The sequence below is a fragment of the Pseudophryne corroboree genome, chromosome 7 (assembly GCF_028390025.1).
Source record: "Pseudophryne corroboree isolate aPseCor3 chromosome 7, aPseCor3.hap2, whole genome shotgun sequence".
Lineage (NCBI taxonomy): Eukaryota > Metazoa > Chordata > Amphibia > Anura > Myobatrachidae > Pseudophryne > Pseudophryne corroboree.
This window is the reverse complement of record NC_086450.1, coordinates 382999608-383017636: the sequence shown is the minus strand read 5'-3', so window position 1 is coordinate 383017636 and position 18029 is coordinate 382999608. Positions and strand designations below refer to the sequence as shown.

Sequence of the window (18029 nt, the reverse complement as noted above, 5' to 3'; positions counted from 1 at the left end):
CAATCACTCTGCGGCCAGCAGTGCGACTGAAAAGCTTCGCTAGACCCTGTGTGAAACTGCATCGTTCGTTGTAATAGTACGTCGTGCGTGCGCATTGTGCTGCATACGCATGCGCAAAAGTGCCATTTTTTGCCTCATCGCTGCACAGCGAACGAATGCAGCTAGCGATCAACTCAGAATGACCCCACTCATATTACACGGGATACGATCATTAGGTCGACACCACTTAGGCCGACAGTCATTAGGTCGACCACTATTGGTCGACATGCATTATGTCGACAGGGTCATTAGGTCAACATGTACTAGGTCGACAGTTCAAAAGGTCGACATGAGTTTTTCACATTTTAAAAAAAATGTGAACTTTTTCATACTTTTCGATCCCCGTGGCCTACAATTGGGACCGGTAACCTGTGCCGAGCGCAGCGAGGCACCTTGCCCGAAGCATGGCGAGCGAAGCGAGCCATACGAGGGGACACGGTGCACTAATTGGGGTTCTCCGTCATTTTACGAAGAAAACGAAACCCAAAAAAGTAAAAAAACTCATGTCAACCTTTTTCCATGTCAACCTAGTACATGTCGATCTAATGACCATGTCGACCTAGTGACCCTGTGGACCAATAGTGGTCGACCTAATGACTGTCGACCTAAGTTGTGTCGACCCAACAACCCATACCCTATTATACAAAAGTGAAGGCACATCTATACTAACCACATTATTCATTCAAATTAGTATCAAATAACTATATCAGAAAAGCACATTATTCTATCTATCTATCTATCTATCTATCTATCTATCTATCTATCTATATCGAAGTGAAAATATTTATGTATTTATGTTTGTATGTATGTATATACATGTATGTATCTATGTTTGTTCTTCTTAAGCTCCTACATGGCTTGATGGTCCAAGCTTAGTACACATACCCTTCATTATAAAACTTAAAATACTGGCAGGATTTAAAACTAAAAAAACAAAACCTTTTCTTAGCCAGGGTTATATATATATATATACACTTTGACCGGCACTCCATGTAAACAACAATAGTACCTGGGTGCCTTCCCACGATCCGATCAGGAACAAATAGAGAGGTAGACAAAAACGGGCGGCATTCCACGGGTTTGGAATAATGTAACAGCTACACAAGCTTCATTCAACGTTTCAGGTGCTACTTTATTGGCACCTTTCGTCATCCTGACGAAAGGTGCCAATAAAGTAGCACCTGAAACGTTGAATGAAGCTTGTATAGCTGTTACATTATTCCAAACCCGTGGAGTGCCGCCCATTTTTGTCTATATATATATATATATATTTATATTTAAAAAATTATAGATCAATGCGCTTCTCTTCCAATGCTTCTGTGCCGTAATCTGTGGTCCACAGAAAGATCTCAAATGTCCAGTCTAAGCTTAATATCTGCACTTATATACACTCCACTTCTTTGGGCGGCTGCTCAGTTCCTCAAAAAGCCATGAGGTATACAGCCAAAGAACCTGGAAACAGAAGAGGGGAACAAGCATCTATGGTGTAATATTTCCCTTTCAAGGGTGCACAAACAACATGCCACTCATAGAACTGCGTACCAAATTATAACTTGTATTCAGAGCATATCAATCCACTGCCTCATATTCCTCAAATAGCACCGGAATCATGGTATGCAGCATCTGAGTTGCGCTCTACCTCTCTCTTTAGTGACAGTGAGATGGTCTGCAGAGGTGCATGCATCACTGTCACTAAAGAGAGAGGTAGAGCGCAACTCAGAAGCTGCATACCATGCCTACCTGCAGTCAAGGTAGACAGGGGAGGCAGAGCCTCATCTGTCATACTCCGGTATATTCCAGAGTTTTGACTATAAAATTGATTAGAATAATGTAGTGATGTGCACCGGACATATTTCGGGTTTTGTGTTTTGGTTTTGGATTCGGTTCCGCGGCCGTGTTTTGGATTCGGACGCGTTTTGGCAAAACCTCCCTGAAAATGTTTTGTCGGATTTGGTTGTGTTTTGGATTCGGTTTTTATTTACAAAACCCCCTCAAAAACAGCTTAAATCATAGAATTTGGGGGTCATTTTGATCCCATAGTATTATTAACCTCAATAACCATAATTTCCACTCATTTTCAGTCTATTCTGAACACCTCACAATATTATTTTTAGTCCTAAAATTTGCACCGAGGTCGCTGGATGACTAAGCTAAGCGACACAAGTGGCCGACACAAACACCTGGCCCATCTAGGAGTGGCACTGCAGTATCAGGCAGGATGGCACTTCAAAAAAATAGTCCCCAAACAGCACATGATGCAAAGAAAAAAAGAGGTGCACCAAGGTCGCTGGATGGCTAAGCTAAGCGACCCAAGTGGCCGACACAAACACCTGGCTCATCTAGGAGTGGCACTGCAGTGTCAGGCAGGATGGCACTTCAAAAAAATAGTCCCCAAACAGCACATGATGCACAGAAAAATGAAAGAAAAAAGAGGTGCAAGATGGAATTGTCCTTGGGCCCTCCCACCCACCCTTATGTTGTATAAACAGGAAATGCACACTTTAACAAACCCATCATTTCAGCCACAGGGTCTGCCACATGACTGTGACTGAAATGACTGGTTGGTTTGGGCCCCCACCAAAAAAGAAGCAATCAATCTCTCCTTGCACAAACTGGCTCTACAGAGGCAAGATGTCCACCTCCTCCTCATCGTCCGATTCCTCACCCCTTTCACTGTGTACATCCCCCACCTCACAGATTATTAATTCGTCCCCACTGGAATCCACCATCTCAGGTCCCTGTGTACTTTCTGGAGGCAATTGCTGGTGAATGTCTCCATGGAGGAATTGTTTATAATTCATTTTGATGAACATCATCTTCTCCACATTTTCTGGAAGTAACCTCGTAGGCCGATTGCTGACAAGGTGAGCGGCTGCACTAAACACTCTTTCGGAGTACACACTGGAGGGGGGGGCAACTTAGGTAAAATAAAGCCAGTTTCTGCAAGGGCCTCCAAATTGCCTCTTTTTCCTGCCAGTATACGTACGGACTGTCTGACGTGCCTACTTGGATGCGGTCACTCATATAATCCTCCACCATTCTTTCAATGGTGACAGAATCATATGCAGTGACAGTAGACGACATGTCAGTAATCGTTGGCAGGTCCTTCAGTCCAGACCAGATGTCAGCACTCACTCCAGACTGCCATGCATCACCGCCAGCGGGTGGGCTCGGAATTCTTAGCCTTTTCCTCGCACCCCCAGTTGCGGGAGAATGTGAAGGAGGAGATGGTGACGGGTCACTTTCCGCTTGACTTGACAATTTTCTCACCAGCAGGTCTTTGAACCTCTGCAGACTTGTGTCTGCTGGAAAGAGAGATACAACGTAGGTTTTAAATCTAGGATCGAGCACGGTGCCCAAAATGTAGTGCTCTGATTTCAACAGATTGACCACCCGTGAATCCTGGTTAAGCGAATTAAGGGCTCCATCCACAAGTCCCACATGCCTAGCGGAATCGCTCTGTTTTAGCTCCTCCTTCAATGTCTCCAGCTTCTTCTGCAAAAGCCTGATGAGGGGAATGACCTGACTCAGGCTGGCAGTGTCTGAACTGACTTCACGTGTGGCAAGTTCATATGGTTGCAGAACCTTGCACAATGTTGAAATCATTCTCCACTACGCTTGAGTCAGGTGGATTCCCCCTCCTTTGCCTATATTGTAGGCAGATGTATAGGCTTGAATGGCCTTTTGCTGCTCCTCCATCCTCTGAAGCATATAGAGGGTTGAATTCCACCTCGTTACCACCTCTTGCTTCAGATGATGGCAGGGCAGGTTCAGGACTGTTTGCTGGTGCTCCAGTCTTCGGCACGCGGTGGCTGAATGCCGAAAGTGGCCCGCAATTCTTCGAGCCACCGACAGCATCTCTTGCACGCCCCTGTCGATTTTTAAACAATTCTGCACCACCAAATTCAATGTATGTGCAAAACATGGGACGTGCTGGAATTTGCCCAGATGTAATGCACGCACAATATTGCTGGCGTTGTCCGATGTCACAAATCCCCAGGAGAGTCCAATTGGGGTAAGCTATTCTGCGATGATGTTCCTCAGTTTCCGTAAGAGGTTGTCAGCTGTGTGCCTCTTCTGGAAAGCAGTGATACAAAGCGTAGCCTGCCTAGGAACAAGTTGGCGTTTGCGAGATGCTGCTACTGGTGCCGCCACTGCTGTTCTTGCTGCGGGAGGCAATACATCTACCCAGTGGGCTGTCACAGTCATATAGTTCTGAGTCTGCCCTGCTCCACTTGTCCACATGTCCGTGGTTAAGTGGACATTGGGTACAACTGCATTTTTTAGGACACTGGTGACTCTTTGTCTGACGTCTGTGTACATTTTCGGTATCGCCTGCCTAGAGAAATGGAACCTAGATGGTATTTGGTACCGGGGACACAGTACCTCAATCAAGTCTCTAGTTGCCTGTGAATTAACGGTGGATACCGGACACACGTTTCTCACCGCCCAGGCAGCCAAGGCCTGAGTTATCCGCTTTGCAGCAGGATGACTGCTGTGATATTTCATCTTCCTCGCAAAGGACTGTTGGACAGTCAATTGCTTACTGGAAGTAGTACAAGTGGTCTTCCGACTTCCCCTCTGGGATGACGATCGACTCCCAGCAGCAACAACAGCAGCGCCAGCAGCAGTAGGCATTACACTCAAGGATGCATCGGAGGAATCCTAGGCAGGAGAGGACTCGTCAGACTTGACAGTGACATGGCCTGCAGGACTATTGGCTTTCCTGTGTAAGGAGGAAATTGACACTGAGGGAGTTGGTGGTGGGGTTTGCAGGACCTTGGTTACAAGAGGAAGGGATTTAGTGGTCAGTGGACTGCTTCCGCTGTCATCCAAAGTTTTTGAACTTGTCACTGACTTCTGATGAATGCGGTCCAGGTGACGTATAAGGGAGGATGTTCCTAGGTGGTTAACGTCCTTACCCCTACTTATTACAGCTTGACAAAGGCAACACACGGCTTGACACCAGTTGTCCGCATTTCTGTTGAAATAATTCCACACCGAAGAGGTGATTTTTTTTGTATTTTGACCAGGCATGTCAATGGCCATATTCGTCCCACAGACAACAGGTGTCTCCCCGGGTGCCTGCCTTAAACAAACCACCTCACCATCAGAATCCTCCTTGTCAATTTCCTCCCCAGCGCCAGCAACACCCACATCCTCATCCTGGTGTACTTCAACAGTGACATCTTCAATTTGACTATCAGGAACTGGACTGCGGGTGCTCCTTCCAGCAATTGCAGGGGACGTGCAAATGGTGGAAGGCGCAACCTCTTCCCGTCCAGTGTTGGAAAGGTCAGGCATCGCAACCGACACAATTGGACTCTACTTGGGGATTTGTGATTTAGAAGAACGCACAGTTCTTTGCTGTGCTTTTGCCATCTTAACTCTTTTAAGTTTTCTAGCAGGAGGATGACTGCTTCCATCCTCAGGTGAAGCTGAACCACTAGCCTTGAACATAGGCCAGGGCCTCAGCCGTTCCTTGCCACTCCGTGTCGTAAATGGCACATTGGCAAGTTTACGCTTCTCCTCAGACGATTTTGATTTAGATTTTTGGGGCATTTTACTGAGCTTTATTTTTTTGGATTTTACATGCTCTCTACTATGACATTGTGCATCGGCCTTGGCAGACGACGTTGATGGCATTTCATCGTCTCGGCCATGACTAGTGGCAGCAGCTTCAGCACGAGGTGGAAGTGGATCTTGATCTTTCCCTATTTTACCCTCCACATTTTTGTTCTCCATTTTTTAATGTGTGGAATTATATGCCAGTAATAGATCAACGTATAATACTGGTGGTCACTGGTCAGCAAAACTCTGCACTGTACTCCTCCTATATAATATACTGGTGGTCCCCAGTCCCCACAATAAAGCAGTGTGAGCACAGATATATGCAGCACACTGAGCACAGATATGGAGCGTTTTTCAGGCAGAGAACGTATAATACTGGTGGTCACTGGTCAGCAAAACTCTGCACTGTACTCCTCCTATATAATATACTGGTGGTCCCCAGTCCCCACAATAAAGCAGTGTGAGCACAGATATATGCAGCACACTGAGCACAGATATGGAGTGTTTTTAAGGCAGAGAACGTATAATACTGGTGGTTACTGGTCAGCAAAACTCTGCACTGTAGTGTAGCATATCGATATGTAGTGTAGTGTAGCAAATAGGGGAATGTAGTGTAGTGATGTAGTGTAGCATATAGAGTATGTAGTGTAAGGAAGTAGTGCAGTGTATACAGGGCCGGTGCAAGGTCTCTATGCACCCTAGGCAAATCTCCAGCCTAGACCCCCCCTAACCTGCAAACACCCCCCCCCCCACCTTTCAGACGGAAGATGCAGGTAGCCACTAGATGGACTAGGGTATGTTGCATTATTATACACATACAACACTCATGGACTTTTAAAGTGAAAAAGTATATTTTTGTGACTGTGTTCACAATATGCAGTACTTTTACTTTAAAATCCTTGAGTGACGACCGTTCTTTCTACCTATGTATACATGCTAGCTGGCATGTTGGCAATTGTATAGGATACTGAGGCCAATTTTTTTTTTTTTTTGCTGAGTGCTGGAATAATCTATCTATCTATCTATTTATCTATCTATCTGTCTGTCTGTCTGTCTGTCTGTCTGTCTGTCTGTCTGTCTGTCTATCTATCTTGTATACACTGCATCTGTATATGGGGTCTGGTGGGAAATGTAATTGTATGTATGTATACATACATACAGTATTATATACATATATACATATATTATATATGTATGCTCCTTATTGTGTTCCATCCCCCCTCTGTAAGTTAATTACTGCCCCCCCCCCCTCCTCCATATGTTCTGTATTGTACCCCAGTGCCTGTGTTTCCCTATTATGCTGTTTACAAGAGCAAACCACCTACCAGGCTGTAAGATGTGTACTGCCTGTGGTCCTGCAGAAACCCCCATGGGTTACTTACCTAATAGTTGTTTTCCCTCATAATTGGTACGGCTCATCTTACAGGCGGCAGCAGCATTACAGCGATGCTGCAGGTGCAGACATGTAGTCAGGTGCTGCTTGCTGCTGGAGAGTTGGGATCCAGGGGCCTGCATCAGGACTATGAGCAACGGCCGTGGGTGCGCCCCTTGGGGAGCCATAGTTACATCCGCCTCCTATGTGCCTTCATATGACATGATGTTACACTTGTTAGCACGGAGAAAGCGCTGAGGCACTCTGTGGTACAGCCTGATAGTGACGGCTGCACCTGATTAGACCTGCAGCAGCAGCAGCCAGCGCAGTGTAATGAGGAGGCCGCACACAGAATCATCCTTCAGTTTTTTGCTAGATGAATTCAGTGGCGTCCTCCAGGAGCCGGTGCCCCTAGGCAGCCGCCTAAAGCTGCCTAATGGTAGAGCCGGCCCTGAGTGTATAGGGACATGTAGCATAGTGGTGTAGTGCAGTGTGTAGGGGATGTAGTGTAGTGATGTTGTGCAGTGTACAGAGGGGATGTAGTGTAGTAATGTAGTGCAGTGTATAGGGGGATGTAGTGTAATGATGTAGTGCAGCATATAGGGCGATGTGGTGCAGTGATGTAGTGTAGCATATAGAGTATGTAGTGTATATGGCATGTAGTGTACTGGTGTAGTGCAGTGTGTAGGGGGTATAGTGATGTTGTGCAGTGTATAGGGGGATGTAGTGTAGCATATAGGGCATGTAGTGTAGTGGTGTAATGCAGTGTATAGGGTCATGTGGTATAGGGCAGTGTGAACTGATGTTGTGCAGCATACAGAGGGGATGTAGTGTAATGATGTAGTGCAGCGTATAGAGGTGGATAATTCTGTCAATGTTTGTGTATCAGTGAAGTGGCACATCTATAACAAGTGCAGGGTGTGCTGTGCACAAAGACCCATGGCTCAGGGGCCCATGCTGGAGACCTACACTCCACATTATTTAGGTTTGTTTTTAGAAGTTGGATCCAGGTGGTTCTATATGGAGTGAATAGCATTTATTTTTGATTTAAGCAATGTTTCAGACTTTTAGAGTCCCAATAGCAGAGGATAACACAGAGGACGTAACTGCTAGGTTGTTGTATTGAGAACAATACTGTGGAATACTGTACTAAATACCAAAGCTCCTGTATGTTCGAGGGGACCAGCAAGGGCTCAGGCCAGTTGTCAAGGAGTTTTTTTATTAATGGCCGCATGCTTAGTATTTTTTATTGATTTTTTTTTCCCAAGGGTGTGTGGCCACACTTCCATAATTTGTTCACACCCCCTCACTCATGTCCGCCATATGCCTCAAAGGGCTTGAAGCTCATTAGGTGTTTGTGGATTATGTCAGAATAGTAAAAGGTGAAGTTTGACAAATTATTCAGTGCTTTTTTTCTCTTTACCATTGATATAACTGTTATTCTCTTTCAGAAAAAGACAGAAGCCATGCCAGCATCAGTCACATCATTGTTATATTAGGCCTAGTGATGATGATATTCATACTGCTGTATCTGGTTCTCTTTTCCAACCTGTCTACCAGGTAGGTAAGAAGAGATATGTTAATTATATCAGTGCTGCATAGGTATATGTTATACAATATATATGGTGACTACAGTTTATAAGAGACAATCCATCAACAGTTCATAAATTCTATGTGTTGATTGAGAGATAGTAAAATATATTGCTATACAGATGCCAGACAGAGACGGAACTACAGTACTTCCTCTCCAAGGGATGCCGCCACTCAGGGCCAGAGTAACAATGGAGCGGATGGAGCTCCAGCTCCAGACCTTCACATAAAAACAGGCCCCTCATCATGGCAGCAGTAAGATGACCAGCCACCTAGCTGGCAACACATTCGGCCATAGATCATAAATATTCAAATTGTATTTCTAGTTTTCTCACAAAATTGTGCAATTTTTCTGTTTTTATGTACTTAGGGAGACATTGGAGCTGATAATGTAAAGGTGTACACGCCCATGTGGCTCTGGCCACACCCACAAAGCACTGGCCACACCCACACAGCACCTCCCCTTCTCAGTATAGGTTCTTGAACATTTTCTGCCTCAGGCTCATGTGGCCCTTAATTCAGCCCTGCAAATACTACAAGGCCCATTGGATAGAGACCGGAGAGGTTTAGCTGTATTCTCAAAAAAGCAGAACAGATGCTTCTTCTGAGCATAGTTAGGGCCTGGGAGGCTAATGTAAAATCTCTAGGCCCTTATCGAACTCTTGCTACATGCCGGCAAATGTATTTTCTTGCTCTTGGTGCTAGGGATAACAATCCTGGATAACTTATTAGATAAGTTAATATGATTAGTTTTGGGATATATTGGGATAAGTAATATTGTACGTATACAGTCGCAGAGCATGCGCATGTGCATACGTATCGCAGCAAAGTATGTTTTAGCTGATCCTGTCCCTGTTCCTTTTATGACCCATTATAACTTTCCTGATCTGTATTTTCCCACTAACGTATCACCTATGCACATTGGAGGACAGACATTCTCACATTCATTGCTAAGCAAAGATGTGTTGCAGGGCTTAACTGCTAAGCAAAGAACACAAATAGATTGGTGGCACTGAGCCTACTCAAGACCAACCCTACCATTTGCTTAACACAGTGGTGGAACTACCGTCTGTGCAAGCAGTGCCTTGCACTGGGGCCCACCGCTGTCAAGGGGCCCAAAGCCAGCAGCATTTCACCTCTTCAGTGACATGCCAGTGAAGAGGTGAATTTCTGTTGGCTTTGGGCCCTTTGACAGTGGTGGGCTTCTCTCCCCCTCCCTCCCTCCTCCTCCTCCTTACTCAGCTCGGCCGGCCCGGTGGATGACGCGATCGCGTTGTGATGCAATCCCGTCATGACGCTATTGTGTCATTCTGGAAAACTCCGCCAGCTGCGCGGAGTACAGGGGAGGAGGGAGGGAGAGGGAGAGAAGCCCACCGCTGTCAAGGAGGAGGAGGAGGGGAGGGGAGAGCATTATAGCGCTGGCGGGCTAGTGCCCACCAGCAAATGCAAATGCTAAGGATTGCCATTGATGGTCAGTGGCCATCCCTATCTACCCCTAGGCAACAAGCATTCCCTAGGCAATGAACATGAATCCCAGAGCATAAAACCCCTGGGGACAAGCATGACACAACATGTAAAACCGCTGGTGACTTCCATGAAACCCCTGGAAACGCGCAGGTAAAAATATCTAAACTGGCACTGTGGGGGCATACCTAGCACTGTGGGGGCATATCTGGCACTATGAGGGCATATCTGGCACTGTGGGGGCATGTGTATCTGGCAATGTGGGGGAATATGTGTATCTGGCATTATGGGGTCATATCTAGCACTGTGGGGGCATATCTGGCACTATGAGGGCATATCTGGCACCGTGGGGGCATGTGTATCTGGCAATGTGGGGGCATATCTGGCAATGTGGGGGAATATGTGTATCTGGCACTGTGGGGGCATATCTAGCACTGTGGGGGCATGTGTATTTGGCAATGTGGGGACATATCTGGCACTGAGGGCATATCTGGCACCGTGGTGGAATATGTGTATCTGGCAATGTGGGGGGCATATCTGGCACTGTGGGGGCATATGTGTATCTGGCACTGTGGGGACATATCTAGCACCGTGGGGGCATATCTGGCTCTGTGGGGGCATATGTGTATCTTGCACTGTGGGGGCATGTGTGTATCTGGCACTGTGTGGGCATATCTGGCACTGTGGGGGCATATGTGTATCTGGCACTGCACTATTTGGATCATATGTGTATTACGCCCCCATTTTCATTGACCATGCCCCATGTGGCATGTGGCCACACCAATTTTTTGCGGTGCGCGCACCTTCAGCGTGTCCACACAGTACAACTGACATTTTTTTCTACTTGCACTACTGTGTATATACTGTATATATATATATATATATATAGATCTATATATATATAGATCTATATATATATATATTAGTGATGAGCGGATTCGGTTTTACTCGGTTCTCAAAAACGAATCTTATTGGCTATCCAAAACACGTGACATCAGTGAGCCAATAAGATTCGGTTTTGAGAACCGAGTAAAACCGAATCTGCTCATCACTACTATATATATATTATATTATATTATACTATACGGGAGCATGTAGAGAATCTCCAATTTGGAGTTTGGGGGGGAGGGGGTTGGACTTGGACGGGATGAGAGGGGGGGGCCCAAAGCATTTTGTTTCACCTGGGCCCACCGCTCGCTAGTTCCGCCACTGGCTTAACATATTGCTTCCTGCCTCACTATGCCTATATCCTAATTTATCTCTAACATGGCAAGATACCAGTTTTGGGGGTCAGCTAAAGTACACGCATGACAGTATGTACATGGATGTAAGCCAGATTTTCACATGACTAGTCTTTCCACCAGGGGGATTTATAAAACGTTGGTGCACTCCAGCAAATATTTTCATATCAACCATATATTTTTGTATCTTTTGAAAAATGCTTAATAAATCTATTTAATTATCTGTATACATTTTTGAAAAAATGAGCCTCTAAATAAAATGTGGGTACACTCATCCAACTTGTCTTTTGTATATAGTGTATACCGGTATTTTGTTTTTTTCTTATTTGCTGTATTTTATTGAATATCACAGGATAAAAATACCATTCTTACACGATGTTCCCACAGCGGATGAATTCTTTCAGGATCTCTACCGTGTGCATAATGGGAATTTTCAGGTAATCCTTTGTTTCAGGTTTATTCTTCTTAGTTTTTCTTCTATAGAACATACAATTTTTTTGCAAACACTGTCTATGACCAACTGAACTCACAATCTAAATTTGGCACCTCAGGCATAGAAAGATGAGGAGATTTGTCCGATGTCATAGGTAGATGACATTGGTACTCAAGCTTTTTTCTAGTTAATATATCTTAAACATATTTACAATAAAGTCAAGTAATGTAATAGCATGCAAATTTCTCTATTTATAATTGTTCCTAAAAACAATCTCTTTTGTCCCTTTTAACTTGATTGATTTATCATTTATAAAGCATGAGTCTTTCAAATGCTCCGTAAGGAAAGGCAATGTGCCAATAGACTACTGATAATTCACCATAGGGTCTTTTTATTAATGTCTTTTCCCCAGAACATCATGCAGAAATGGCAGCCATATACACAAATAAAACAGAATAGCACCAGCCCACTGGGGATGGATCTCTCCAGCCAGGCTGCCCCCATAGGTCATAGATGACAAGATTGTTAGTTTATGAAGACAAGTTCCCGAGCTTGTTAAAAAACAACAACATATGAAGCAGTTCTCATAGAAACCTGGGGGGTTAGCGAGTGAATGTGATTGGGATTGGAAAGACGGAAATGTCTCAGGTATCTCCTGCTTTCTACCCCTGTTAACTAGTAGTGATAATTAATTTGGGCTTAAACGTGCATAAAGAGCTGTTTCCACATCCCTTGTGCCATCTCAAACATACCCATATATGACATTAACTTCATAACTCTATGGGGGTGATTCAGACCTGATCGTAGATGTGATAAATTTAGCACATCTACGATTAGCTTCCCTGACATGCGGGGGGACGCCCAGCACAGGGCTAGTCCACCCCGCATGTCAGACCCTACCCTACGCACAAGTACAAAAGCATTGCACAGCGGCTATGCTTTTGTACATGAAGAGTAGCTTCCAGCCAGCGCAGCTCCTGCGCGCTGGCAGGGAGCAACTTGTCGCTGCTTGGGTCGCAGTGGCTGCGTGCAACGTCATGCAGCCGCCTCGGCCCCTCCCCCCCAACAGCCAGGGCACACCTGCGTTGCCCGGACCGCACCCCCTAAACGGCAGCCAAAAGCCGCTGGCCCGCCCTCTTCCACCCAGCGACCGCCTCTGCCTGTCAATCAGGCAGAGGTGATCGCAGGGCTAAGACAGCCGTCGGCTGTCTGACATGTGCAGGCGCACTGCGGCGCCGCCACATGCGCAGTTTAGACCTGATCGCTGCGGTGCTATAATGCACAGCAGCGATCAGGTCTGAATTAGCCCCAATGTCTGCTCTATATATGTCTACGTTCTTCATTCTTTCATGATGGTTGTCTTAGAAGAGACACTGAAAAGATGTAAGAGACGAAAGTGGCTTTATTAGAGAAAAGATTAAAGGCTAATATTTGTTGATTTAGGACTGGACTAAATATCCAAATAAAAGGGTCAAAATCAAGAAGGAAAGACGATCCGGCACCACCATGGATACAGATCTCCACAGTTCAACCGTCTTATGTTTTCAGAAAGACATGATATCACCTATCAAGCTTGAAGCACATCCGCCCAAAGAAGATGTCCCTTTGCTCCACGAGACTGTTGCCTCAGACTCTTCTTATGTACCACAGCTGCAAATATCTTTAAATGAGGGCTATCCCTCTTTCTCTCCAGACTTGCCCATTTTTTATTATAATGATGCAGAGAACATCTCAGTATTCGAGAAGGATTGCCCAGCAGACTATATTTCAACTGATGGAACCTACATTGCAAATCCACAAGAAGTAGTGAACTGACTTACACCTCTCTCACATTATCTTCTGTGACTGCAAGTTAAAGCTACTGAGGTTCCTACAGAAATTCATCATATGGAAAAGCCATCCTCTAAGGATTATATGGACCCCACTCCGCACACAACATGCACAGGGACTCCAATAGTCGGAGGTGACATTTGGAAGATGGTTCCATTAATAAACAGTTACTGATAAAAAGCCTGATTTCAAATGGTATCTTGAACATTTTTTCACATGGCTGCAGTTGTTCCTGTGTCGATACCCTGGCGCACAGGGGGCCTAATTCAGACCTGATCGCTCGTTAGAAGTTTTTTGCACTGCTGCGAAAAGATAATCGCCGCCCATAGGGAAGTGTATTTTAGCTTTGCAAGTGTGCGGACGCATGTGTAGCAGAGCTGTACGAACAGATCTTGTGTAGTCTCTGAGTAGCCCAGGACTTACTGAGCCGCTGTGAACATTTCAGCCTGTCTGGGACAGGAATTGACGTCAGGAACCCTCCCTGCAAACGCATGGATATGCCTGCGTTTTTCAAACCACTCCCAGAAAACGGTCAGTTGCCACCCACAAACGGCTTCTTCCTGTCAATCTCCTTGCGATCGCCCGTGCGAATGGATTCTTCGCACAAACCCATCGCTGAGCGGCGATCCGCTTTGTACCTGTGCGACGCACCTGCTCATTGCGGTGCATATGCATGCGCAGTTCTGACCTGATCGCAGTGCTGCAAAAAACTCTAGCGAGCGATCAGGTCTGAATTAACCCCAAGGTCTCAAAGGTCAGAATGCCAAAAGCAACATCCTGACCGATTTTTGTATTTTTTACCCTAATCCTAACCCACCCCTACCAGTTTAACCCTAATCCACCCCTACACCAACCTAATTCTAACCGTCCCTTCCCACAGCCTAACCCTAACCCTCCCTCTAGTGTCTAACCCTAAAACTAACCCTAACCTTGCCATCGGGATTCTGACCATCAGTATCTTGAGCACCGTAATAGTAGCTACACCCCGTTCCTGCATGAGCCACCAGAAACCCATGTAATGCTGAAAAACAGAAACACACAAATTATTTCCAAAATGACAGCACAAAGGTCCTGCATCAGAGTTCAGCACAATGCTGATATTTAAGGAATTGTGTGATTATTGGCTAGCTGCGCATGCGTCACGGACGCACTGCAAACGAGCCAAGGTACCTTATTGATGTCACTCACAGTGAAGATTTATTTGCAGTCATGGATCGCTATGGGGAGGTAACGGGGAGTGCTGGCAAAAACCCAGCTCAACACAACCGTTTACGGCTCATACAGTATCTTAGCCTACAACTGCAATCCTGTATGCAGGAAACATGGTGCCACCATCTCAGTTCCCACAGCCATTCTGTGTGAACACAGGATTACTCAAGCAGTCGGTTATGGAAGGATCTGGGCTCACCGTTGCGTTTATGCAGGTGTTTGGATCTCACTGCATTTCTAGGCAGCTGCAGCATTAGCACATAACCCTGTGTACAGGACGGCAGCTGCGAATGCATTAGTGTACATCTCGGAATCAGGCCATGAGATAAAATTAAGGTTGTGCTCAACAATTATTTACAAATCTTTCCTTTACCTAAGCTAGTTTTTAGAGATGGCTTGTAAAATATGCCCGTATCAGGTAGATGTAATCAGTAAGTCTAAAACAAATATATCAATTTAAATTCATATCTTTTTAATATACTTAATATAAAAAAATAGTTTGGGCAGTCAGAAGTCATCAGTATATTCTCTGCAATCACCGGGAAGTGCCTTTTGGTATGGTTGGGTAATGGCACTTTGCGCTCTGAATAATGAATGTTACTTTGTGATGTCTGGACACCGTAATATTCAGTATAGTGTTGTGACAATAATAATACATACAATATTACTATTATTTACAATTTTCATGCACTCACCTTGTTCCCGTGATAGATAAATGGACTATCTCCAACTCCAATGCAGGTACAGGGTAGATTGAACAACCATAACAATGGCTCACTTTTACCATGATAACTTTCATTATAGGAATAAACAGTAGGAACATGGGCCCTCATTCCGAGTTGTTCGCTCGTTCTTTTTCATCGCATCGCAGTGAAAATCCGCTTAGTACGCATGCGCAAAGTTCGCACTGCGACTGCGCCAAGTAACTTTACTATGAAGAAAGTATTTTTACTCACGGCTTTTTCTTCGCTCCGGCGATCGTAATGTGATTGACAGGAAATGGGTGTTACTGGGCGGAAACACGGCGTTTCAGGGGCGTGTGGCTGAAAACGCTACCGTTTCCGGAAAAAACGCAGGAGTGGCCGGAGAAACGGTGGGAGTGCCTGGGCGAACGCTGGGTGTGTTTGTGACGTCAACCAGGAACGACAAGCACTGAACTGATCGCACAGGCAGAGTAAGTCTGGAGCTACTCTGAAACTGCTAAGTAGTTAGTAATCGCAATATTGCGAATACATCGGTCGCAATTTTAAGAAGCTAAGATTCACTCCCAGTAGGCGGCGGCTTAGCGTGTGTAACTCTGCTAAATTCGCCTTGCGACCGATCAACTCGGAATGACCACCATAGGGCCTAATTCAGAGTTGATTACAGCAACAAATTTGTTAGCAGTTGGGCAAAACCATGGTGGTCATTCCGAGTTGATCGGTCGCAAGGCGAATTTAGCAGAGTTACACACGCTAAGCCGCCGCCTACTGGGAGTGAATCTTAGCTTCTTAAAATTGCGACCGATGTATTCGCAATATTGCGATTACTAACTACTTAGCAGTTTCAGAGTAGCTCCAGACTTACTCTGCCTGTGCGATCAGTTCAGTGCTTGTCGTTCCTGGTTGACGTCACAAACACACCCAGCGTTCGCCCAGGCACTCCCACCGTTTCTCCGGCCACTCCTGCGTTTTTTCCGGAAACGGTAGCGTTTTCAGCCACACGCCCCTGAAACGCCGTGTTTCCGCCCAGTAACACCCATTTCCTGTCAATCACATTACGATCGCCGGAGCGAAGAAAAAGCCGTGAGTAAAAATACTTTCTTCATAGTAAAGTTACTTGGCGCAGTCTCAGTGCGAACTTTGCGCATGCGTACTAAGCGGATTTTCACTGCGATGCGATGAAAAAGAACGAGCGAACAACTCGGAATGAGGGCCCATGTGCACTGCAGGGGGGGCAGATATAACATGTGCAGAGAGAGTTAGATTTGGGTGGGTTGTGTTCAAACTGAAATCTAAATTGCAATGTAAAAATAAAGCAGCCAGTATTTACCCTGCACAGAAACAAAATAACCCACCCAAATCTAACTCTCTCTGCAAATCTTATATCTCATATGGTTTTGCCCAACTGCTAACAAATTTGCTGCTACGATCAGGTCTGAATTACCCCCATAGAGCTGGAAAGAGAGGTTGATTATTCTAAGATGAGATACGGATAGAGTTAGCTACAGGTAAATGATTCGTGATATCATTTGAATCAAAACTATCAATAAAAAATAGCCAGGGCCAGATCAATTAGGGGTGATGAGCCGCTGAACATCATGCAATATCTAGTGGAGCACGTATATGCCCATTACGGTACCCTGCATATCATAGGTTTCCTGAGCACTCTAAGGAGTGTGAGAGATGTTTCTTGCCAGAATGTGCTGTTCCAGAATGCCACATAGTATTCAAACCGCTAATGTAATTGCCCACTTAGATCAGGCATTCCCAACCTCGGTCCTTAAGGCACACTTACAGTGCAGGTTTTAGTGATATCCAGGCCTCAGCACGGGTGGTTAAATCAAAATAAGTATAGTACTAATTAAGTAACCTGGGCTCAAGCATGGAAATCACTAAAACCCGGACTGTTAGTGTGCCTTGAGGACTGAGGTTGGTAATGCCTGCCTTAGAATATATTACTAATCCAATACCTTTCAACAGTTACCATATGAACGCTTAAAGATGGCAACATATTTTTAGTATTAAACGTTTATAAGTTTCCAAACATTCCTTATGTTTCAGATTTATGTAAATGATAAATTCAACTAACATATTGATTGTGATCTTATTGGGCACATAATACCTCTGTACTATGCGATGTTAAGAAATAACTCAATGTTCCAGGCTCCTTGCAACCGGAGAATAACAAAGGTCAGGAAAATGTTCAGTTATTTATGTAGGCTGTGTCAGGCGCTCTTACCGCTCTGTCTTTCTGTTAGCACCCACTCTCATTCTAGTACTGCTTAGTTCATAGTTGTAAATGCAAGGGAATATGCTTCCGCTATATAAATAAATGTTAATAAATAATAAATGCACTCAGTGTTTTTATTTTCCCAAGGGCACTCCCACTCTGAATGCTGGCAGAGCAGCAGCAGCCATCAGTTTCTTATCTGTGACGCTGCCTGTCATTGATACACTGTGGGGGAAAGAAATATGTGCCACTCCACTATAGGAACTGTCTATGTACTAAGCCTTGGAAAGAGATAAAGTTAATGAAGATAAAGTACCAGCCAACCAGCTGATTGGCTGGTACTTTATCT

General features: G+C 45.0%; 1 protein-coding gene across 2 annotated transcripts in view; it reads left to right on the top strand.

Annotated features, from left to right (window-relative positions):
* LOC134945360 (interleukin-21 receptor-like) overlaps positions 1-17750 on the top strand; it is a 64063-nt gene extending 46313 nt beyond the window's left edge. Inside the window, exons 6-8 of one of the 2 annotated variants that reach the window (XM_063934577.1) lie at positions 8434-8542; positions 11630-11714; positions 17512-17750. In XM_063934577.1, the coding sequence (XP_063790647.1) occupies positions 8434-8542; positions 11630-11714; positions 17512-17538 (221 nt within the window). In that variant the 3' untranslated portion in view covers positions 17539-17750. Of the gene's footprint in view, positions 1-8433; positions 8543-11629; positions 11715-13153; positions 15607-17511 lie in introns of those variants that run through there. The other variant, XM_063934576.1, reaches the window with a different exon arrangement.
* Positions 17751-18029: the final 279 nt, after the last annotated feature.